The sequence below is a fragment of the Panthera tigris genome, chromosome C2, assembly GCF_018350195.1.
Source record: "Panthera tigris isolate Pti1 chromosome C2, P.tigris_Pti1_mat1.1, whole genome shotgun sequence".
NCBI classification, from domain to species: Eukaryota; Metazoa; Chordata; class Mammalia; order Carnivora; family Felidae; genus Panthera; species Panthera tigris.
The window spans coordinates 123,607,792-123,633,500 of record NC_056668.1 but is presented as its reverse complement, the minus strand read 5'-3'; the positions used below and the strand labels follow the sequence as shown (position 1 = coordinate 123,633,500).

At 37.0% G+C, this 25,709-nt stretch overlaps 1 protein-coding gene across 5 annotated transcripts in view; it reads right to left on the bottom strand.

Annotated features, from left to right (window-relative positions):
* Positions 1-9,900: 9,900 nt before the first annotated feature.
* The window catches only part of CEP70 (centrosomal protein 70), a 69,848-nt gene continuing 54,039 nt past the window's right edge, over positions 9,901-25,709 (bottom strand). For 4 of the 5 annotated variants that reach the window (XM_042956319.1, XM_042956317.1, XM_042956320.1 and 1 more), the window contains 6 exons: positions 19,822-19,992; positions 15,983-16,129; positions 15,639-15,807; positions 15,351-15,465; positions 13,540-13,619; positions 9,901-10,616 (listed from right to left, as the gene is read on the bottom strand). In XM_042956319.1, coding sequence (XP_042812253.1) covers positions 10,555-10,616; positions 13,540-13,619; positions 15,351-15,465; positions 15,639-15,807; positions 15,983-16,129; positions 19,822-19,992 — 744 coding nt within the window. In that variant the 3' untranslated portion in view covers positions 9,901-10,554. Of the gene's footprint in view, positions 10,617-13,539; positions 13,620-15,350; positions 15,466-15,576; positions 15,808-15,982; positions 16,130-19,821; positions 19,993-25,709 lie in introns of those variants that run through there. The other variant, XM_042956322.1, reaches the window with a different exon arrangement.

The window sequence follows — 25,709 nt, the reverse complement described above, 5'->3', positions numbered from 1 at the left end:
GACCAACAGAAAACAACATGGACCAATAGTACAAAAATAATATTGAAGCAAATAACAAATATTAAAAATAATATATATGACATGATTCAGCAATTTTATACAATTTAAAAATAGGTAAAACTCAACTATCTGGTTTAGGCATACACACAAAAATGGCAAAACTATAAAAAAACAAGGAAGTGGCTAACATAAGTCAGACTAATGATTACCCATTGGGAGAAGGGACATACCGTGGGGGCGGGGGAGCATTTTGGAGTGCTGGTGATACTCTATTTTTTATCATTCATTATACTTGACACTATGGTTTATACTACTTTTAGCATTGTGTTCTACTTTACAAAAAAGATCAGTAAATAAATGAAAAAAAAGGAAAAGAAATACCCAACAACTGTTAATTAAAAGGACAAAACTGGGGGTGCCTGAGTGGCTCAGTTGGTTGAGCATCCGACTTCCACTCAGGTCATGATCTCGAAGTTCTTGAGATATATATAATTTTTTTTTTGACAAATCCACAGAGAAATTTCACTATCTCCCATAAACTAACAAATCAAGCAGGTGAAAAAAAATTGATAGAAATGAAGTAGATGTAAACAGTATAATAGCTGGGGGGTTACTCAGTTTTCCTGCTTCACTGGCATGGATACAGGAGCAGGAGAGCTGAAGTCAGCTGACCTTGTACCCAGGTTGGACCTCAGGGGCTAGCACACTCGAGTTTACTCTTAAGGATTAAGTAGGGGGACCCAAAGTTCCCTCGTCCCTCAAACACAGCAGTGTTGAGGCCACAGGACTTGGAATTACAAGACTCTGGGCTGCAAAGTGACAGAGACCTCTCCAAGGGCTCTGGGGGACAACCTGGTAGGCCACAGGTGTGGGACTGCGAACTGGGAGAGATAAAATGGGTGGCATAGGCATGGAAGGGAGGGATCCCCTTCTGCAGAGAGACAAAAGTAAGAGGAAGAGAGGCTTTGGAAGTGTAGGATTGTATTTGGGGGAGAGAAAAAGCACAGACTGGGGATCGGAAAAAAACGGAGCAAGATCCAATTTCTAACTGCAGGACTTTCTCCAGACTGGGGCTGGCTGCCCTGTTTGCACACCTGGGGAGGAGGGGAGCCAGCCCCAGCCTCGATAACTAGTTCAGAGGTGCAGTCCACAGTGGGAGAAAGCGATCCTCTCTCCCCTGAGTGCTGTGGGAAGAAGGTATATAGTTGTTCCAAGGACAAAGATCCCTGTCTGCACTGCCAGCCAGAGACCCTTTATCGACAGGGTGAAGCAGCATTTCCCCAGTACGGGAGAGCACGGATTGGGTTCCTTTTAACACACGGGGGTTTGAATCCCAGACAAGCGCCAGGGAGGTGCGGTGGGGAGGAGCAGGGGGGTGGGGGCGTGGCTGAGCAGCCCTCTCAAGCCCAAGCAGCACTGTGCGGATGACTTGAACGAAGTGGTTTGGGACACCTGGTCGGGGGAGCAAAGACTGGGGTGTCACCATTTTTCTCCCCATCACCAATAAGGTGGGGCTTTCGGGGAACGGACAAGGGGCCACAATGTAGGCGGGACCCACCTATACCAAACCACGCCCCTCGCACCTGGTAACTGTGTATCTACTGGAGCAAGATTGAGGCTGACCACACCAGACAGCCCCTCCTCCAGACCAGGGCCGCCACAGGTTCCAAGGCACTGGCAGTTTGGCATTTTCTGATTTAACTCTTGGACAATTCTTATTATATATACATATATGCATATATATATATATATACACACACACACACACACATAAAAAATATATATAAATATACATATATATATATATATACACATACATACATACATATATATTTTTTTTTCTTCCTTTTCTCCTTGTTTCTTCCCTCCTCTAGTCTGGTCATTCTGGTCGTTGGTTTGTTTAAGCAGGCAAAATTTAATCTATTCTCTTTACACCTGTTCTAGATCTTCTTTACTTTCTTCTTTCTCTCTGGATTAAGCCATATAGTTTCTCTGCCTGGCCAATTTTCTTGTCTTTTTCCTCGCCCCATCATTTCTCTCTTTGTATGGGATCAGGCCTCTTCCAATACCATGCCCCCCTTTTAAAAAAATTTTTTTTTCCAGGGTTACTTCAATGAACATATCAAAGCACACCTGGTGGAAGGTCCAAACCATGCCTATAACTAGGGAGATAAAGCAACCAGAGTCACAACAACAGAGTGCATGTAACACACTCCAAAAAACACCTCCTGAAGGGCCAGGCCCTGGACAGTGTATGACCCCCCTTTAATATAGTAGTGCTTGCAGGTGCAGGACACCTAATAAGCTTTTAAAACACATAAGGGACAGAAAACTATCCAAAATGATGAAATGGAGCAATTCTCCACAGAAGAAATTCCAGGAAGAAATGACAGCTAAAGAATTGCTCAAAACAGATACAAAGAATATATCTGATCAAGAATTTAGAATAATAGCTATAAGATTCATCACTGGGCTTGAAAAAAAGCTTACAATACAGCAGAGAATCTATTGCTGCAGAGATCAAGGAACTAAAAACTAGTCATGATGAATTAAAAAATGCTATAAATGAGGTACAAAATAAACTAGATGTGGTGACAGTGAAAATTCAAGAGGCAGAGGGGAGAATAAGTGAAATAGAAGGTAAAATTATGGAAACACATGAAGCTGAGAAAAAGAGATAAAAAAAATTCTAGGGGTGCCTGTGTGGCTCAGTTGGTTGGGTGTCCCAACTTCAGCTCAGGTCATGATCTCATGGTGTGAGTTCGAGGCCCACATTGGACTCTGTGCTGACAGCTCAGAGCATGGAGCCTGCTTTGGATTCTGTGTCTCCATCTCTCTCTGTCCCTACCTTGCTCTCTCTCACTCTCTTGAAAATAAACATTAAAAAAATTTTTTTAAAAAATTCTAGACCATAAGTGAGAATTAGAGAGCTAAGTGATTCAAATAAACATAATAATATCCGTATCACAAGAGTTCCAGAAGAAGAAGAAGAGAGGAAAGGGGCAGAAGGTTTACTTGAACAAATTGTAACAGTGAACTTCTCCAATCCGGGGAAGAAAGCAGACATTCAAATCTAGGAGGCACAGAGAACTCCCTTCAGACATAACAGGAATAGGACTTCTCCATGACATATCATTGTGAAACTGGCAAAATACAAAGTTAAATAGAGAATTCTGAAAGCAGCTAGGGACAAATGGGCCTTAGCCTACAAGGGTAGACACATAAGGGTAGTAGCAGATCTGTCCACTGACATTTGGCAGGCCAGAATAGGGTGGCAGGAAATATTCAATGTGCTGAATAGGAAAAATATGCAGCCAAGAATCCTTTATGCAATAAGGCTGTCATTCAGAATAGAAGGAGAGATACAGGTTTTCTCAGACAACAAAAACTGAAGGAGTTCATGACCACTAAATGGGCCCTACAAGAGATCCTAAGGGGGACTCTGTAAGTGGAATGTAGCAAAGACCACAAAGCACCAGGGATATCACTACAAGCATGAAACCTACAGACAACACAAGGACCCTAAATCCATATCTTTCAATAATAACACTGAATGTAAATGGACTAAATGCTCCAATCAAAAGACATAGGGTATCAGAATGGATTAAAAAAACAAGACATCTATTTGCTGGCTACAAAAGACCCATTTTAGACCTGAGGACACCTTCAGATTGAAAGTGAGGGGATGGAGAACCATCTATCATGCTACTGAAGTCAAAAGAAAGCTGGAGTAGCCATACTTATATCAGACAAACTAGATTTTAAACTAAAATCTATGCATCAAGAAGAGCTAACAATTATAAATGTTTATGTACCTAATTTGGAAGCACACAAATATATAAATCAATTAATCACAAACATAAGCAATCTTATTGATAAGAATTGGTAATTGCAGGGGACTTTAATACTCCACTTACAACAATGGACAGATCATCTAGGCAGAAAATCAGTAAAGAAACAATGGCTGTGAATGATATACTGGACCAGATGGACTTGACAGATATATTCAGAACTTCTCATCCAAAGCAGCAGAATACACATTCTTCTTGAGTGCACATGGAATATTCTCCAAGACAGATCACATACTGGGTCACAAAACAGCCCTCAATAAATATAAAAGGATTAAGATCATATCATGCACACTTTCAGATAACAATGCTATGAAACTTGAAAAAGTCTGGAAAACCTCCAAATGCATGGAGGTTAAAGAACATCCGACTAAAGAATGAATGGGTCAACCAGGCAATTAAAGAAGAAATTTAAAAAATATGTGGAAGTAAATAAAAATGAAAACATGACAGTCCAAACCCTTTGGCACACAGCAAAGTCAGTCCTAAGAGGAAAATACATTGCAATCCAGGCCTATCTCAAACAGGAAAAATCCCAAATAGAAAATCTAACAGCACACCTAAAGGACCTAGAAGCAAAACAGTAAATAAACCCCAAGGCCAGCAGAAGAAGAGAAATAATAAAGATTAGAGCAGAAATAAACAATACAGAATCCAAAAAAACAAAACAAAACAAAAAACCCAGTAGAACAGATCAATGAAAGTAAGACCTGGTTTTTTGGAAAAATAAACAAATTGATAACCCCCTAGGCAGACTTTTCAAAAAGAAAAAAGGAGGACCCAAATACATAAAATCAGGAATGAAACTGGGCACATCCCAACCAATCCCTCAGAAATACAAACAATTATCAGAGAATACTATAAAAAATTATATGCCAACAAACAGGACAACCTGGAAGAAATGGACAAATTCATAGACAACCACACACTACCAAAACTCAAACAGGAAGAAATAAAAAAAAATTGAACAGACTCATAACTAGAGAAGAAATTGAATCAATTATCAAAATTCTCCCAAGAGGGGCACCTTGGGACTTGACTCACTCAGTTAAGCTTCACACTTCAGCTCAGGTCACAGATCTCATATTGAGTTCCAGCCCCATGTTGGGCTCTGTGCTGACAGCTCAGAGCCTGGAGCCTGCTTCGGACTCTGTGTCTCCTCCTCTCTCTGCCCCTCCCCTGCTCATGCTCTGTCTCTCTCAAAAATAAATAAACATTAAAAAAAAAAATCTCCCAACAAGTAAGAGTCCTGGGCCAGATGGCTTCCCAGGGGTATTCTACCAGACATTTAAAGCAGAGTTAATACCTATCCTTCTCAAACTGTTGTAAAAAATAGAAATGGAAGGAAAGCTTCTGGACTCATTCTATGAAGCTAGCATTACCTTGGCTCTCAAACCAGACAGAGACCCCACAAAAAAGAATTACAGGCAAATATCCCTGATGCACATGGATGTAAAAATTCTCAACAAGATACTAGCAAATCAAATTCAACAGTATATTAAAAGAATTATTCACCATGATCAAGTGGGATTCATTCTGGGCTGCAGGGCTGGTTCAATATCTGCAAATCAATCCATGTGATACATCACAATAAAAGAAAGGATACAAACCACATGATCCTGTCAATAGATGCAGAAAAAGCATTTGACAAAATACAGCATCCTTTTTTAATAAAAACCCTCAAGAAAATCTGGATAGAGGGAACATACCTTAAAATCATAAAAGCCATATATTAAAAGCCCACAGCTAATATCATCCTCAATGAGGAAAAACTAAGAGCTTTCCCCCTGTGATGAGGAATACAACAGGGATGTCCACTCTCACCGCTTTTTAACATAGTGTTGGAAGTTCTAGCATCAGCAATCAGACAGAAAAATGAAATAAAAGGTATCCAAATTGGCAAAGATGAAGTCAAACTTTCACTTTCACAGATGACATGATACTCTACATGGAAAACCTGAATGACTCCACCAAAAACTTGCTAGAACTGATACATGAATTCAGCAGTCACATACATAAAATCAAAGTCAAATACATAAAATCAATGTACAGAAAAATCAAATTCAAATACATAAAATCAATGTACATTGATATAAAATCATGTACAGAAATCAGTTGCCTTTCTTATACACCAACAATGAAGCAAAAGAAAAAGAAATCAAGAAATCGATCCCATTTACAATTGCACAAAGAACCATAAAATACCTAGGAATAAACCTAACCAAAGATGTCAAAGATCTGTATGCTGAAAAGTATAGAAAATTTATGAAGGAAACTGAAGAAGACACAAAGAAATGGAAAAACATTCTGTGCTCATGGGTTGGAAGAATAAGCATTGTTAAAATGTCAATACTACCCAAAGCAATCTACACATTCAATGCAATCCCAATCAAAATTGCACCAGCATTCTTCTCGAAGCTAGAACAAGCAATCCTAAAATTTGTGGAACCACAAAATACCCTGAATAGCCAAAGTAATGTTGAAAAAGAAAACCAAAGCAGGAGGCATCACAACTCAGGACTTTAGCTTCTACTACAAAGCTGTAATCATCAAGACAGTATGGTACTGGCACAAAAACAGACACATAGATCAATGGAATTGAACAGAAAACCCAGAATTGGACTCACAAATGTATGGCCAACTAATCTTTGACAAAGCAAGAAAGAGTATCCAATGGAAAAAAGACAGTCTCTTTAGCAAATGGTGCTGGGAGAACTGGACAGCAACATGCACAAGAATGAACCTAGACCACTTTCTTACACCATACACAAAAATAAACTCAAAATGGATGAAAGACCTGAATGTGAGACAGGAAACCATCAAAACCCTAGAGGAGAAAACAGGTAATAGCCTCTTTGACCTCAGCCACAGCAATTTCTTGCTCAACATGTCTCCAAAAGCAAGGGAATTAAAAGCAAAAATGAATCAATATTGGGACCTCATGAAGATAAAAAGCTTCTGCACTGCAAAGGAAACAATCAACAAAACTAAAAGGCAACCCACGCAATGGGAAAAGATATTTGCAAATGACATATCGGACAAAGGGTTAGTATCAAAAATCTATAAACAACTTACTGAACTCAACACTCGAAAAACAAATAATCCAGTGAAGAAATGGGCAGAAGACATGAATAGACACTTTCCAAAGACATCCAGATGGCCAACAGACACATGAAATGATGCTCAATGTCATTCATCATTAGGGCAATACAAATCAAAACCACACTGAGATACCACCTCACACTGGTCAGAGTAGCTAAAATTAACAACTCAGGAAACAATAGATGCTGGTGAGGATGTGGAGAAACGGGAACCCTCTTGCACTGTGTGGGGAATGCAAACTGGTACAGTTGCTCTGGAAAACAATGTGGAGTTTCCTCAAAAAATTAAAAATTAAACTACCCTACAACCCTGCAATAGCACGCCTAGGGATTTATCCAAAGGACACAGGAATGATGATTCATAGGGACAGATGTACCCCAATGTTTATAGCAGCATTTTCAACAATAGCCAAATTATGGAAAGAGCCAAAATGTCCATCAACTAATGAATGGATAAAGAAGATGTGGTTTATATATACAATGGAATACTACTTGGCAACGACAAAGAATGAAATCCTGCCATTCGCAGCAATGTGGATGGAACTGGAGGGTATCATATTAAGTGACATAAGTCAGAGAAAGACAGGTATCATGTTTTCACTCATATGTGGATCTTGAGAAACTAAATAGAAGACCATGGGGGAAGGGAAGGGAAAAAATATATAGTTACAGAGAGGGAGGGAGGCAAACCATAAGAGACTCCTAAATACAGAGAACAAACTGAGGGTTGATGGGGGGCCAGGGGAGAGGGGAAAATGGGTGACGGCCATTGAGGAGGGCACTTGTTGGGATGAGCACTAGGTGTTGTACGTAAGCGATGAATCATGGGAATCTACCCCCAAAACCAAGAGCATCCTGTACACACTGTATGTTAGCCAATTTGACAATAAATTATATTAAATTAATTATTGAACTTAATTAATAAAATTAAATACAGAGAACAAACAGAGGGTTGATGGGGGCAGGGGAGAGGGGAAAATGGGTGATGGGCATTGAGGAGGGCACCTGTTGGGATGAGCACTGGATGTTGTATGTAAGCTATGAATCATGGGAATCTACCCCCAAAACCAAGAGCACACTGTATACACCCTATGTTAGCCAACTTGACAATAAATTATATATATTAAAAAAAGTATAATGGCCATATATATCAAATAGAGATCAGGCTTTTTTTTAAAACAACTTGTGGAATATGTATAAATTTCATCACATAAAAAGTGACAAAGAAACAACAATTTCCAAAGACCTGATACCAAAAAACAAAACATGTTCTGACTACAATGCAGTAAAATTAGAAAAAAATAATTTAAAAAAAATAATAAAAAGACAACCTAAGAACCCTACACATTTTCAGACTTAATACTTCTAAACTTCCACTTTTAACCAGGATGGAGTAACAGAAACCAAATTTACCCTTCCACCTGTACCAACCAGAACCAAAACAAAACAAAGAACAGACAAAATACATGAAACAACAATTTTCAAGACACTGGATACCAGGTATGTCCACATAACAGTCTGAACATGAATGTTTATAGCAGTTTTATTTGTAGTAGTCAAAAACTGGAAAATAACTAAAATCTCCATCACTAGGTGAATGGATAAACAAATTGTGGTATATTCATACAATGGAATACTACACAGCAATAGAAAGGAATGAACTGTTAATAAATGCACCATGCAAAAATCTTAAAATAATTATGGTGAAAGAGGCCAGACAAAAAAAGAGAACAACTTTTTAAAATCAATTTTATGATTCCATTTACATGAAATCCCATAAAATGCAAACGAGTCTATAATGACAGAGAACAGATCAGTTGTTGCTTAGGGGTGGCAAGGGGCTGGGTAAATTACCAAGAGCAAAGAGAGAAGCTTTGGAGAGAGATTGGTATGTTTATTATTTTGATTGTGGTGATGGTTTCACAGGTATAGGTGTATCAAAACTTATCAAATTGTATGCTTTAAATATGTTCAACCTACTAATCAATTATTCCATAATTAAAAAGTTAAAAAGGGGCCAAACACTAATTTCAGTACTTTACTTATATTTTAAATAATTAAAACTGGATAAAAGTAGATCCAACAGAGGGGGCCTAAAGTTCTTACTAGTGGCACTGTCCCATTCAGTGATCCTCCAAAAAACTCTTGAGGCCTCTGAGGAAACGTTTGAAACCTGTTTTAAACTAAGAGTTAACCAGAGATTCTTAAACTAGCTAACAAAATTTAAATTCACATACTTTTTAAATTATATTTTTTCATTTCAAATAACGTTAGATTTTCTAGCTGCCTCACAGCAATTTCTTAGAGTAATCTAATCAGCTCAGAGTATTTACATAATTAAATATCCAATTACTTTTTCTACCCAACTCTCAAAAGACACAGGTCCTTTCACAGACTGTGGGCTCGTGTTTGGAAATATAACTGCAGGGGTGCCTGGGTGGCTCAGTTGGTTGAGCATCTGACTTCAGCTCAGGTCACGATCTCACTGTGAGTTTGAGCCCCGCATCGGGCTCTGTGCTGACAGCTCAGAGCCTGGAGCCTGCTTCAGATTCTGTGTGTGCGTCTCTCTTTCTGCCCCTCCCCAACTCACACTCTGTCCCTCTCTCTCCTTCAAAAATAAATAAACATTAAAAAAAAATTTTAGAAATGTAACTGCAGCCTAACAAAACAAAGAATTTTAAATCTAGAAAGAACCTAGGCCTGCTACTTATAACAGAGTGGCAAGGGATTGGCGGGGGGGGGGGGGGGGGGGGGGGGGGGGGGGGGGGGGGCGGAGTAACACTGGTCCCTTAAGAAACTCAGACTGAATATTGAGAACAGAGAATAAGTAGAAGCAGCAATAAAAGCATTCTTATGTAAAATAAAATGCAGCAAGGATCAGCCTTGTAAGAGAATATGACTCATTCTATGTGAATAATGCAAATAAGTCACTGAGGACACTTACATTTGGAAATTCTTCACAAGAACTTTATTTAAGATTTCATGTCCTTATAAAAAGTACATTACATCAAGATTGCAAAAAAGACACTTTTTTCAATGAGAGACTATTATCTACTCCTATTACCTCATAATTCATTTCCTAACCTAACCCAAAGATAAAACATTTTTTCCTTCTTCCTTTTCTTCCTCCAGCTTTGAAAGGTCAAGTGCCATGAAGGATATCTCAGTAGAATGTGCAATTTCCTTGCCAGGAAAGCAGTAGGTTCCTATTGGCTGAATTCAAGACAGCCATTGGCAATCCTTATTCCCAGAATAAAAAAAGGTTACTAAACCCTCAATTTAAATGCAATCTTTCTATTGTTTGCAACCTGTCTCCCTGAGTTTTTCTTTTACTTACACACTACATTTTAAAACAATCTTATAAAGCACTCAAGAATTGCTTAAGATTAAAGGATTTAAAGTTAACTTACCACTTTAGCTTAGCAACTATTTTCTCTATAAGAATCTCAAAGTTAATAAAAATATAGATGGGAAGACCCAATATTAAGAAGGGGATGAATTCTGAGAGTAAATACATTTTTAACCCTTGTCTTAAAGCACGATCCTACAAAATACTCAGAATGTTAAGAATGCAATTTACACAGTAAAAATAATTTGATTTGTTTTCAGTATGAAAGTATTTTTAATTTCTTTACTGCAGGTACAATGGCATCCAAGTCATCAATTTCTGTAACAGAAAAACAAGAATAAGAATAGCTTTATCTAGTGATAGGCTCAGATGAAATGACAATCTCTCTGGAAAGGAAAACGTCAAATGCAAAGGCAACACTAGCACTTTGATGCACATGAAATTTTTACCCCATAGTGGTGATAAGAGTATCACTGATTGAAACAAAGATGCTTTACAGGGCATCTGTGTGTAAAAGCTACCATATACCTACAAGTATCCTCTGACTCTGATATTAATCTCATTAGCAGTGTCCTCTTATTAAGAGATCATACTGGCGACATTTGCGATATGTCATTGCCTCTTTAAATCTATATAATTACATGGGTGAGTCTACATGGTGAAATCCTGCGTAGAAGCTGTCTCTCTTCTGGGTACCCATCTGAGGACTTAATGATTTCTTCTCATGGAACATAGTCCTCTCCTTAATTCTACTGGACAAATTTCTCATTAGTAAGATCATTCTGAGGTCTACCTTTTAGATGAAACAACATATCTACCTAATAAAAAGTGTGAGGCTTCTCAAAGTACAAATCTCAGATGCAATGTACTGCAGAGCTTAGCCTGGTCCACCTTACCAGATAAACTAGCTCAGGTTCTTCTCTGCCAGATTCTTTGTGAATTTGGTTTCTCTTTCTAAGACTGTCTGCTTCCAACCAGCCTGTTAGAATTCAGTCTGAAAGCTCTTGGTCACTGGAGAAGCAAGGTCCTTTTCTCTCATTATCTAGACTCCAGCCCCAAAAGCCCCAGTGGGAGGTTCTCTAGATTCTGACCACTTTTTTCTACATTATTCTGCTAGGCCACTGTTTATAAATTCATTTTCTTTTATGTAAAAATGCTTCCTTAGATTCCACCTCTCTTCTTCCATGTTTAGCTGAATTTTGGTTGTTTTTCCTTTAGCCTAAATTTATAGCCTATGCTACTTAAGCTCCTGACTTCACTCAGAATACTTGTCTAGATACACTTACAAAGCATCAGGATATAAGAAAAAATATATATGCAGATCTACAACAGATTATTTGATTCATACTTCATATCACGATAAGATACAAGATCAAGTTATTTCCTGAACCCCATTCTGAAATCACACTTGTTTTTTCACTACATGAGAAATCTGCCTTATAAATAAATCCCACAGAGAAGGATCTTGGCTGGTATGAGAATATTCTCAGCTAATCATACCACTTATGTAAGAAAACAAAGTCCTTCTCCATATCTGGTATTCAGTACAACATTCCATAGTTCTAAACGCTTAAAATGACATCTAGTAATGATAAAAATAGTTATGTTTGCCAAACAATTTTAACTTTCCCAATGTTAAGTGTCATATGTAACTCCAGAGTTTCAACTGTGACAAAAATACAGAGTTCATCTGCAGAGAGATATGGCTTATTGAAGTAAATGATGCCACATGAACCATGCTGAGTATCGTATCTAAGAGGAAGTTTCTATAGAAGGATTCTGAAATAAGTGTTACCTGTACACCAACTGAAATGTTTATTAATGATGAGAACCTCACTGTTTAACTGCTACCACAAAGCAAGAAAAATATTATTCTATGAAACAAAGCTGTTTGGAATACGAGGCAACACATTTCTATGCCTAAAACACATTCAGTCACTGTCTCCCTTGCTTCCACAGTCTACATAAAATAGGCCACAAAACTTTTACGTTTACTAGGCTAGATATTCCAGTCAGATGTTTCTTTCATTTATTCATCTTCTTACCAAATTTTAATTTACTCATTCCCTTATCTTCTACTAAACCTCATTTTCTCTTCTAATTTAAGAAATTTATTAAATGTCGGCTCTATGCCCAATGTGGGGCTTGAACTCACAACCTTAAGATCAAGAGTCACAGCCTCTACCACCTGAGCCAGCCAGGTGCCCCCTCCTCTTCTAATTCAATTTCCTATTGTCAAGGAGGCATTCTTTAAAAAAAAAAAAAAAAAAAAAATCTTTCAAATGAGCTATATAAAAAAAAATTAATCACTGAATAAATCACTTTAAACTTTAAAAATGTTCTTAATAGTAAGATAAATTACTTTTATAACCATATATAATCACACTTAAGAGACTTAGAGGCACCTGGGTGGCTCAGTCAGTTAAGCATCTGACTTTGGTTCAGGTCATGATCTCTCAGTTCATGAGTTCGAGCCCTTTGTCAGGCTCTGTGCTGACAGCTCAGAGCCTGAAGTCTGCTTCAGATCCTGTGTCTCCTTCTCTCTCTGCCCTACCCTTACTTGCACTCTCTCTCTCTCTCAAAAATGAATAAACATGAAAAAAAAATTTTATAAGATAAGAGACTTGGGTCTCTGTTTTGCCTAAAATTCCTAAATAAGTTACATTTTTTCCCTTCAAGAGATAAAACTAACAAAACTCTCAACATGAACAAAAATGCAAATATATATCTTCCCTACTATATATAGGTTTATAAATGTGTCTTTCTTTATACAGATGTTTACTTTACATTACTTATCACCTGAGAAGGAAATTTAATTTGTGTATTTAAAAAACACAGTAAGTTCTATCTTAAAAAAAAAAAAGAAGGAAGAAAAAAAAACAACACAAAACATCTTCCAAGATCATAAATTCTACCACGATTTCTTCTCATTAAGCCATGACAGAGTTAGGGTTAAACTGGGCCCAGCCAGAGTAATGCCATTTCTCCTTTTACGATTTCAAAACAAAGGCAATCCCCAGCTCCTTAAAGGATATGTACCTTCTCTGTTCTGTAGACCAACCCTAACCAACTCTAACTGCAAGTTAGGAGTGTGTTTCCAGAACTGTTAGTGCTTTTTAGACACTTTCTAACAAAACACTTCTAGGTACAAGCACTAATACAGTGACTAAGGAACACTCTTCCCTCCAACCCAATGATATCTTAAGACTCAAAATTTAACCACCAACAACAAAGATCTTACCTAAGATTTCAAGTAGATCATTAGTAAATGCCTGAAATGCTGGGAAAAATTCCTCATGTTCTTCCAATTTGTTGATAATGCTTTTAAAAAAAATGCAGTTTACACTGAATTTCCAACTTAAGGTTTGCATTTGATTGAAAATAAAACATTTTCACAATGTTAGGAAATTTCCTGCTAATTTAAATATAAATGTAATAATAATTTACTGCAATCCTTGATTTTTGAGCTCTGTGTTGATCTTTTACTACTTTTGTAGAGAAGTATCTATTATCAGTGTAAACACGTGTTCCAAAGTTAAATTTATGTAACACTCCTGATGTGGAAAACTTTCCATTTAGCTCAAGGATTTTTAAGAGACCTTGCTTTTTAACGTTTTCTAAAAATTGGTTTTTATATCCAGTATTCTATTAAACATTAAGAATAAGTATCAGTAGACAGTATAAATATGGGAAGGGAAAAAAGACCAATAATGAGAGCTATGCTCCTTTTAAAAGCAGCAAGTATCAGGGACGCCTGAGTGGCTCAGTTGTTAAGCATCTGACTTCAGCTCAAGTCATGATTTCATGGTTCCTGAGTTTGAGTCCCATATCAGGTGAGCTGGAGCCCTGCTTCTCTCTCCACACCCCCTCACTCACTTGTGCCCTCTCTCTCAAAAAATAAAAACAAACAAAAAAAACCACTTGTTTTGAGGTACCTGGGTGGTTCAGTCGGTTGAGCAGCGGCCAACTCTTGATTTCAGCTCAGGTCTTGATCTCACATTCCTGAGTTTAATCCCAGCATTGGGCTTTGCGCTCACAGCATGGAACCTGCTTCTGATCCTCTGTCTCCCTCTTTCTGCCCCTACCCAACTCATGCTCTCCTCCCATCTCTCTCTCCCTCTCTCTCGAAAACATTTTTTTTACTGTTTATTTTTGAGAGAGAGAGAGAGAGAAAGACAGAGAGAGAGAGACAGAGTGAGAGCCAGGGAGGGGCAGAGAAAGAGACAGACAGAATGGGAAGCAGGCTCCAGGCTCTGAGCTGTCAGCACAGAGCCTGATGCAGTGCTCAAACCCACAAGTCTTAAGACCATGACCTGAGCCAAAGTCAGGTGCTTAACCGACTGAGCCACGCAGGTGCCCCTCTCTCGCTCTTAAAAATAAATAAAAGTTAAAAAAAAATTAAAAAAAAAAAGCATCAAGTATCAGAAAACTCAAGTGTCAGATTAGGTAAGGATTTTTCTTGGAAAACTTACACAATATATGGAATAGGTGGTTTATGTATGTGTTCCTCTTCCCATATGTTACAGTACCAAATTGGGGGGAGGGGGTGGGAAGAGTTGCTTGAAGTATAGCTAGAATGTTTCAATATTTAAAAAAAAAAATCAGATCTTATTTTAGAGATGACTAGCTTTAAAAAAAATCCTTAACATTTATCTTTTAATCAAATAATACACTGTTAGTGATTATTAAGTGGTCTATGGTGGTATATTAAAAATAGGACTGGTTTATATATTCTGAACACTTACATGATGTTGCTAATAAGGTCTGAATTTCTCCATATATAATTTCCCCTGGGAACAGGCTTAGAGCAGTAATGCTGGAGTCCTGACCCACCCTATATAAACTTAGAGGCCCTACAATCTATTTTTACCTTGAAAATGGTTGGCATTCTCTCCATCTGTCTATAAGGTATGAGATATTTTAGACTGTCAAATTATTTAAAAGATGCTATCCCAAACAGGAAAGGTAGATAACTTATAAGTTTTAAAAGTCTTCAATTTCATCACTCCAAGCATTTTGGATAATATTTTGCAAACTTTTTAAAATAAATACCTTTGGAGATCTTCAGGTCCTAATACCTGCATAACCTGCTCATTCATATTCTCATTAATCAGCCTACACAATTTTCCAACTGTGCTCACCAACACACACAATGAAGTTGAACTATCTGTAAGAAAAAAATAAAAGGGTATTTTAAAACTGAATTTTCAAAATCATTAAATCAAATACTTTATGCTTCCATTACCCTCAATTTTTTACTTAAAAAATTTTAACCTACTTTTACTTGATTTATCAGGAATAATTCGTAAATGGGGGCCAGACAGGGCAAAGAGTCATCACCTAATTCTAAGAGTTCTTGGAGGTTTCTCACAGCATTGTTCATTTCTCCAAGCCTAGTATAAACTTCATTCATTCGAGGATAGACTCCATTTAAAGAAGGCACATCAAATAATTTTTGGAAGTGAGAAACAATAGCTTGCAAAGTTTTTAAGTTTGGTATATTGCTGTCCTGTCCAAAAGAGAAAGAGAAAGATGGTCCACGTCTTAAAATAATCCCAAGGCTTTAATAAAAACTTTAAAAAGAGACATAGAATTCTAGTAGAATATCAATATCTGTATCAGTATCCGTTTTTAAGATAAGATTACATTAAAATGTGAACATTTACAGAAGTATTAAGCATTACCTTTTCCTTATTTTCAACTTCTTCTAACATGGTATCTACTATAAATAACAGATCTTCAACTCTGATACCTTCATTTTCATCCTGCTTTTTTAAATTATGCCAAGGCACCAGTTCTGCAGACAGTATTTTCAAGGACTTATACAAATCCTTTATAACAAAAGAAACAACATGGTATTATTGATTTTTTAAAAAGTTTCCATGATGATAATAAAATACAGTAAAAACTTGGATTCCAAGTAACTTGTTCTGCAAGTGTCCTGCAAGACGAGCAAACATTTCTAATAAATTTTAAGTTGATAAGCTAGTGATGTCTTGCAGTACAAGTAGTACGTGACGCCAAACGTCACATCATCACAACTGAACCAATGGTCTCTCTCTCTCTCTCTCTCCCTCTCACTGAGGGATTGTGGGTGATCAGTCTCCCATGCTCAGATGCTTGGTCTCAGGTCATGGTGTTTGGCAAAAATCAGTGATTTTTCAGAACTTTGGAAGGTGCCCTCAACCAGCACTAGTGTATGTTTCGTCACTTCAAAGCACCTATGGACAGTCCTTTGCTTTTCCATACAAGAGTAAGCTTAGGAATGCATTGCTTCAGTGCTAGGTCACTGAATAGGTTCCTTGTTAAAGTTGACCAAAACGAGAAAGATTCCATTTGAGCCAACAGACAGCAGTGATTCCGTTAGTGATAGTGGTATAACCCTCCTCTCTTTTGTCTCTCTCACACCAGCCACAAAGGTTTTCAAAGGTAAGTGTAGGTTAATTTATTTTTCTTTATTACTTTGTATTAGATTACAGTATTGTAATCATTTTTACATGAATATTTCTGGATTGTGGAATGAATGTTCTGAGTTTCCATGATTCCTTATGGGGAAATTTGCTTTGATATACAAGTACTTTGGATTACAAGCATGTTTCTGGGATGAATTATGCTCACAAACCAAAGTTTTACTGTAAAATTATCCAGGCAGGTATGTGTGTGTGTATGTGTGTGTGTGTGTGTGTGTGTGTGTGTGTATATACGTGTGTATGTATATATATATATATATATATGTATATACATATATACACGTATATATATATATATATAAAACATTTGGGCTCCTGAGTGGCTCAATCGGTTAACCATCCAACTCTTGATTTCGGCTGAGGTCATGATCTCATGATTCATAGGATTGAGTCCTGAGTGTCGGGCTCTGGGCTGACAGCGTGGAACCTGCTTGGGATTCTCTCTCCCCCTCTCTCTCTCTGCCCCTCCCCAAATCACACTCACACTTGCTCTTTCAAAAATAAACGTAAAAAAGTTATATATAGGGGCGCCTGGGTGGCTCAGTCGGTTAAGCGTCCGACTTCGGCTCAGGTCACGATCTTGCGGTCCGCGAGTTCGAGCCCAGCGTCGGGCTCTGGGCTGATGGCTCGGAGCCTGGAGCCTGCTTCCGATTCTGTGTTTCCCTCTCTCTCTGCCCCTCCCCCGTTCATGCTGTGTCTCTCTCTGTCTCAAAAATAAATAAATGTTAAAAAAAAAAAAAGTTTTATATATATATATATATATATATATACACACACACACACACACACACACACACATATATATATATAACCAAGAATTGTGTGTATTTATATTTTATATATATATACATACATATATACATATATATACATACATATACATATATATACACATATATATATATAAAATCAAACCATCATCAGTACCTTTTTTATTTTTAATGTTTATTTTTGAGAGAGAAAGAAAAACAGCACAAGTGGGGGAGGTATAGAGAGAGAGGGAGACAGAGACTCGAAAGCAGGCTCCAGGCTCTCAGCTGTCAGCACAGAGCCTGATGCCAGGCTCAAACTCACGGACCATGAGATCATGACCTGAGCCGAAGTCAGATGCTTAACTGACTGAGCCACCCAGGCGCCCCAATCAGTATCTTTTTAAAATATCATTACCATTTTAGAAAAAGTCTGTTATATTGCTTTCTCCAGGTAAATATAGGGCTTACACAAAACATGATATATTGATGATCTCCAATCTATTGTTTTTAATTTATTTATTTTGTGAAACAGGGAGAGCACACGCAGGTAGGGGAGGGGCAGAGAGAGAGTGAGGAAGAATCCCAAGCAGGCTCTGCAAACATTTCTAATAAAATTTAAGTTGATAAGCTAGTGATGTCTTGCAGTACAAGTAGTACTGTTAGGGCAGAGCCCAATGTGGGGCTCGAAGATCATGACCCCAGCCAAAATCAAGAGTCGGCACTTAACCAACTGAGCCACCAAGATACCCCTTGATTATGTCAACTCTAGATGTTTAAAGTAATTATGTTATTTATTAGTACTATATGTTATTTAAGTACTTATTTTTTTAACTATTGATGGATAAAAAATAAACCTGAATATTTTATAACAGATTTATTGAAATGTAATTCACCTAACATAAAATTCACCCTCTGTTAAGTGTACAATTCAGTAATCCTAATCAATTTACAGAGATGTGCAACTATCACCATTATCTAATTTCAGAACATTTTCATCACCCCCAAAAGCAATGTCATTCCCATTCACAGCCACTCCCCATTCTTCCCTGTCCCCAATCCCTGGGTCACTACTAATCTACCTTCTGTTTCTATGGATTTGCCTATTCTGGGCATTTCACATAAAGTGGAATTATACAGTAAGTGTCCTTTTGTGACAAGCTTTCCTTCACTTAGGATAATGTGTTCAGGATTCATCTATTATAGCATTTATCTCCAGGCAGGTTTTTATCTTGAAAAAAATTAACTTAAAAGATTCTAAATTAAATTAATTCTAGTCTTCATGACAGCCTACTTAATCTTCTTGGCCTAGACAAATTGTCCCACTCTATTTTATTTTTAATTTTTTTAATGTTTATTTATTTTTGATAGAGAGCACACGCGAGTGGGGGAGAGACGGAGAGAGAGAGAGAAACAGAATCCGAGACAGACTCCAGGCTCTGAGCTGTCAGCACAGTGCCCGATGAGCGTCTCGAACTAATGAACCACGAGATCATGACCTGACCTGAAGTCAGATGCTTAACTGACTGAGCCACCCAGGCGCTCCTGTCCTAATCTATTTTAAACTGTGCACAAAGGACAAAGCTACTGTAAGTTTAAAACTCTAAGACTGGTCAATTGGTAAGTAAGACTGGTAAATAAACATTTACTGAGCATCTACTATGTGCATGGCACAGTGCTTGGCCCTTTAGAGCACTGCTGTCCTCTCTCCCCTCTTTGTATTCTCTCTCTCTCTCTAAAATAAACAAACAAAAAAAGGGGGGGTGCCTGGATGGCTTGGTCAGTTAAGCATCAGCCTTCAGCTCAGGTCATGATCTCACAGTCCATGAGTTTGAGCCCCACGTCGGGCTCTGTGCTGACAGCTCAGAGCCTAGAGCCTGCTTCGGATTCTGTGTCTCCCTCTCTCTCTGTCTGCGCCTCCCCTGCTTGCACTCTGCCTCTATCTCTCTCTCAAAAATAAATAATAAAACATTAAAATAAAAATACATTAATTAAATAAATTAAAAAAAAAAGAAAGTGAAGAAATTTTTATCTTCCATGGATAGACAGAATAAGTAAAAGTAGTATTGGCTGCTTCTGGACTATTAACTGCTCTACAGAATAAACAAATGTGGACAGTTTTGAAAGAAGGAAAATTATTTCAAATATGAAGAAGGAAAAAATCCCCAATTAAAATGAATGAAGAACAAAATATTACATCTGAGGAGAAATAAGGGCCAGGAAAAGCTGCAGCATGGAGACACCAAAAAGAGGAAGATGAAAGTACAGTAGGGTCTATATAATAAAGAATATTCAACCCTTTACCTTTAGGGAAGTCAGCTGATCTGCCCACATTTCTATTATAGGAATAAGATGCTCAAATCCACAGTCTTGAACAAAATCTTTATGAAAATGTTGGGCTCCTCCTTTGCTCTGTTTATGAATTATTACTGGAGCTCTTGGATTGTGAACAACTGAATTGATGCTACTCAGCACCTTTAAAAAAAGACAATGTTTTAGTTGAAAGGTCTATCATAGTCCTATCCAAGTGGTCTAGGTTACAGGAGTGCTTTCTATGTTAATGTATCATCATTTTCAGAATTAATTTTGGACATTAAGAAGCTCTTTAACTGACACCTGTAATGTTTTGGAAGTACAGTAGTTGCATCAACAGAATTAAACATGTAATTCTAATGAGAACTACAGATTTCATAGAAAAGCGAAATGCATTTCAAATGATTTAGACTTGAAAGTAGTTATGAATGACCTCTTACAATCCACACAGGGAAAAATAATCATCAATATATCCTTAGCTAGAGTCTCACATTTCTCTAATTCTATCTCTTCATATTTAAGCTAAATCAGATGTTAAAAGGGTCATTTCCTATTGTTTGTTTCATAGCTTCAATTAAAGGCCAAAGTGTAAGGACAGTGAATAATAAAGTCCCACACATTCTATACAAAAATCCTGGAAACATCATGCCAATTCTGGAAACCCCAGACCCAATTCAGAGAACTCATCCGTAATATGTTGTTCCTCTACAACCACTCTCAGTACCAAAATCTGTATTAATGAAGGCTCTAAAGAGAAAGAGAAACAATGTATATGTATATAAATACATCTAAAGAGATTAATTTTAAGGAATTGGCTCACAAAATTATGGAAACTGAGAAGTCCCAATTTCTGCAGTAGGCAAGCTGGAGACCCAGGAGAGTCAAGGAAATACTTCTACTTTGAATGCCCACAGGCTTAAGACACAGGAAGAGACAATGCTTTAATTCAAGTTTGAAGGTAGGAAAAAACTCATGTCCCAGCTGAAAGGCTCCCTCTTATTAACACTTTTTGTTTTAGTCATGTCTTCAAATGACTGGATGAGACCCATTCACATTAGGGAAGGCAATCTGTTTTATCCAGTCTACCAAATCAAATGTTAACCTTATCCATAAACACCCTCACATATTCATATGTGACATATTCAGAATAATCTTTAACCAAATATCTGGGCACCCCATGGCCCAGTCAAGTTGATACATAAAATGAACTATCATAAATACCCACATAATCATTACCTGGATTCAACAACTGTTAACATTTTCCCATATTTGCTCACTCTATTTTTAGCTGAATCATCTGAAGAAAATATAGACATGATAAAATTTTATCCTCAAATACTTAAGTATGCATCTCTTAAAATAGGCATATTCTCCTACAAAATCATAACACCATTATTATATATAAGAAATTTAACAGTAATTCCCTAATATTATCAATGCCTGGAGTGAATTTTAAATATCTTAACATGTATAATATGTGACTATACGCCCCCTGTTGAAAGTTATGAGTTCTACCTTATATATCATCCAAGGAAAGGAGGAGACCCAAAATGGCAAGTTTAAAGGGAAAAGAGTAGGTGTGCCTGGGTGGCTCAGTTGATTAAGCATCTGACTCTTGGTTTTGGCTCAGGTCATGATCTCGCAGTTCATGAGTTCAAGCCCCACATTGGACTCTGTGCTGACAGTGCGGAGCCTGCTTGGGATTCTCTCTCTCCCATCTCTCCCTACCTGGTTTGCTCACTCTCTCTCTCTTTCTCTCAAATACATTTTTTAAAAAAGGGGGAGGAAAGTAATTTCCATATTTACCTCCATCAAGCCCATATCATTTAATAAATAATTACATAAGCATAAAGACAAGATACTATTTTGATCTCGGATCTTTGTCCCTACTCATACTTCAAGCTATATTCATAGGTCTCCTAGTAATAAAACTTCAGATGTTTGGGGCGCCTGGATGGCTCCATCGGCTAAGCGTCCAACTCCGGCTCAGGTCATGATCTCGCGGTTTGTGAGTTCGAGCCCCGCGTCGAACTCTGTGCTGAGCCTGCTTCGGATTCTGTGTCTCCCCATCTCTTGACCCCTACCCTGCTCATGCTCTGTCTCTCTCTGTCTCTCAATAATAAATAAAGGTTAAAAAAAAATTAAAAAAAAAAAACTTCAGATGTTTACTTACGAGTTTTTTAGTTTGAGAGAATATTTCAACATTTTTTTTCTGTTGTATGTATGTATGTATTTATTCACATAGCTTATTTATTTATTTTGAGAGAGACAGAGAGAGAGCAGGAGGGGCAGAGAGGTGGGGGAGAATCCTGAGCAGACTCCACACCATCAAGTGCAGAGACTGAAATGGGGCTCAAAATCACAAACTGTGAGATCATGACCTGAGCTGAAACCAAAAGTCGGACACTAGCCAAGTGAGCCACCCAGGCACCCTCTCTTGTATTTACACATATTTTAATGGAGAAACTAAATCCCCTTCACAGATTTATTACTGACAGCAGAGCATTTCTTATGACTTGACCACAGTCAGATGACTGGCAGAAAAATGTGTATTAACAATGAGAAAATAGTAAAATGACTTAAACAATTACCAGAGAGATGAGAATTAAAACAAAAACAACCCAACTCACAAATAGGTCTTATCTTATTCAGAAACAGTTTGCAGATACTGATAAACTCTTGATATGGATAAAAACTGTATCTTGAAAGTAAACATTAGACAAGTAGAAAAGAATTAAGATAACAGATGTTGTAAGTACTAGAAAAGAAAAAGAAGACAAATCTCAACCTAGCAAATTTCAGGAAAAAAAAAAAAAGAATGGAACTAGAAAACATATAAATAGAAAACAAAGATGTCAGGAATAAAAGCAGATATAGGAGTAAGGTCTCAATATCTATGATGGTTTAATTGCCTATTAAAGGACAAAGCCTCTCAAATTGAATCTAAGAAACAAAATGAAATAAAAGAAACTCAGTTACATGCTGGGTACAAGAGAGTTATCAAAAAAAAAAAATGTTTTCAGAAAATTGCCTGGAAATGAAAATCAACACAGATATATGAAGAACCAGCAACAACCAATTAAGAAATGTAATAGAGGAAAGGATGCCATTCTTGATAGCAATACAAGTTATAAAATACCTAGGAAATAAACCTAACAAGAAACGTCCAAGAGCTAAATTTAAAAATATATAGGGGTACCTGGGTGGCTCAGTCGGTTAAGCGTCCAATTTCAGCTCAGATCATGACCTACCGGTCCATGAGTTTGAGCCCTGAGTTGGGCTCTGTGCTGACAGCTCAGAGCATGGAGCCTGCTTCAGATTGTCTCCTTGTCTCTACACTCATGTGTATTCTCACTCTCTCTCTCTCAAAAGTCAATAAACATAAAAAAAAAAAAAAAAAGCTCTTTAAAAAAATTGAAAAAATATATACACAAAGCTTTATTCAAGGCTATAAAGGAAGGCCTAAAGAAAATTAGAGACATATTTCTGAGACGATTAAAAAATGTAAATGTGTCATCTTTCCAAATATTAATCTAAAAAGTTAATTCAATTTCAGTTGCTCTCAATAGGATCTATTTTTGAATCTGACAAACTGTTCATCCAGGAGAGTAAATGTGCTAAAAATATAATAAAGGAAAAATTTTAAAAGAACGATGCCTAAGATTCTTTTCCTAAAAGGTATCAAAACCTACTATAAAATTACAGAAAGTAAAAGAATATGGGAAATAGTATAAAAATGGAATAGACTAAGGAGTCTAGAAATAAATAAACCTATGCATATGAGTGGATATGACAGAGGTTTCATTTCAGTGAAGTAGAGAAAGAATGTCTATGAGAAACTGCAAACTCAAATGCATCTAGAAGCAAGTTAAGACCATGAGTGAGTGAAGCAAGCATGGCCAGGGGCTATGGCTAACTAAAGAGCACATGCCCATATGTGACAAGAGAAAGGCATAATTCTGTTCTGATAAGGACTATGCAGGAATTTGTTGCCAGATTCTGTAGCTTTTTAAGAGAAGGTAGAAAAAAGAACAAATAAAATATCTTAATTTTTAAAATATTAGTAATTAATTCAAAGTTTAAAAAACCCTGTTTGAGTCCAATAAAATAAGAGCACAGGCCCAGTTCAGTCAGTAAACAGGCTGGCTTGATCACTATCTATTCAATAAATGGTCTATAAAAATCACTAAGGTTAGGGGCGCCTGGGTGGCTCAGTCAGTCGAGTGTCCGACTTTGGCTCAGATCATGATCTCACGGTTTGTGAACTCGAGCCCCGCATCAGGCTCTGTACTGACAGCTCAGAACCTGGAGCCTACTTCAGATTCTGTGTCTCCCTCTCTCTGCCCCTCCCCCACTCATACTATGTCTCTCTCAAAAACAAATAAACATTAAAAAAAAATCACTAAGGTAAGATCTCTACATCACACCACATAGAAAATTACAATTCAGAGGGACTAAATGTCTAAATAAAAACAGAACCATGTAAGGACCTTAAGAAAATAAATTTATATATAATAACAGTCATAATAATAATACCAACAAAAGCAACAACACAAACAATAAAAAGGGAAATGGCTTAAGAGAGGAGAATAGGACAGACGAACAACCAGCAAATGAAATGGGTTAGTAAACAAAAATCTCCCCCTCTCTCTAAGTAAATAAATAAATAAACAAACTTTAAAAAAGAGAGAGAGTGAGAACTACAGGCCAATCTTAAAAATCTTATTAGCTTTTTACTACCCTACTTTTAATTAGGCCAAAGTCTTTCAAGGAGTAAGACAAATTCTAAGTCTAGCTACCTACAGTGTTTTCAGCCAAGAAGACATGCCATGATAAAACAGGATAAGCACACAAATACAAATATTCTTTACCACCTGATAACTTATTAAACTGAGATGAAAATTAAAGTTCAAATACAGTAAGAATGGGGAACTTTAACACCCCACTTACATCAATGGACAAATCATGTGAACAGAAAATAAACAAGAAAACAAAAGCTTTGAATGACACACTGGACCAGATAGACTTAACAGACATATTCAGAATATGCCATCCTTAAACAGGAGAATATACGCTCTTTTCAAGTGTACATGAATATTCCCCAGAAGAGATCACATATTAGGTCACAAAACAGGCCTCAACAAATACAAAAAGACCCAAATAATACCATGTACCTTTTCTGACCACAACAGTATAAAACTAGAAATTAACCACAAAAAAAATCTGGAAAGACCACAAATACATGGAGATTAAACAACATGCACTAAACAATGAATGGGTTGACCAAAAAATCAAAGAAGAAATTTTTAAAAATACATGGAAACAAATGAAAATGAAACACAATGGTCCAAAACCTTTGGGATGCAGCAAAAGCAATCCTAAGAGGGAATCCCTAAGAGGGAGTTAAATGGCAAAACAGGCCTACCTTAAGAAGAAAAATCTCAAACAACCTAACCTTATACCTAAAGGCGCTAGAAAAAGAACAAATGAAGCCTAAAGCCAGCAGAAGGAAGGAAATAGTAAATATTAGAGCAGAAATAAATGATATAGAAACTAAAAAACAATAGCACAGATCAATGAAACCAGGAGCTGGTTCTTTGAAAAGATCAAGAAAATTGATAAGCTTCTAGACACACTTATCAAAAAGAAAAGAGAAAGAACCCAAATAAAGTCACAAATCAGAGAGAAGTAACAACCAACACCACAGAAACACAAACAATTGTAAGAGAATATTATGAACAACCTAGAAGAAATGAATAAATTCTTAGAAACATATAAATTACCAAAACTGAAACAGCAAGAAATAGAAAACTTGAACAGACCAATAACCAGCAAATGAAATGAGTTGGTAATAAAAAAACCTCTCTTTCTAAATAAAC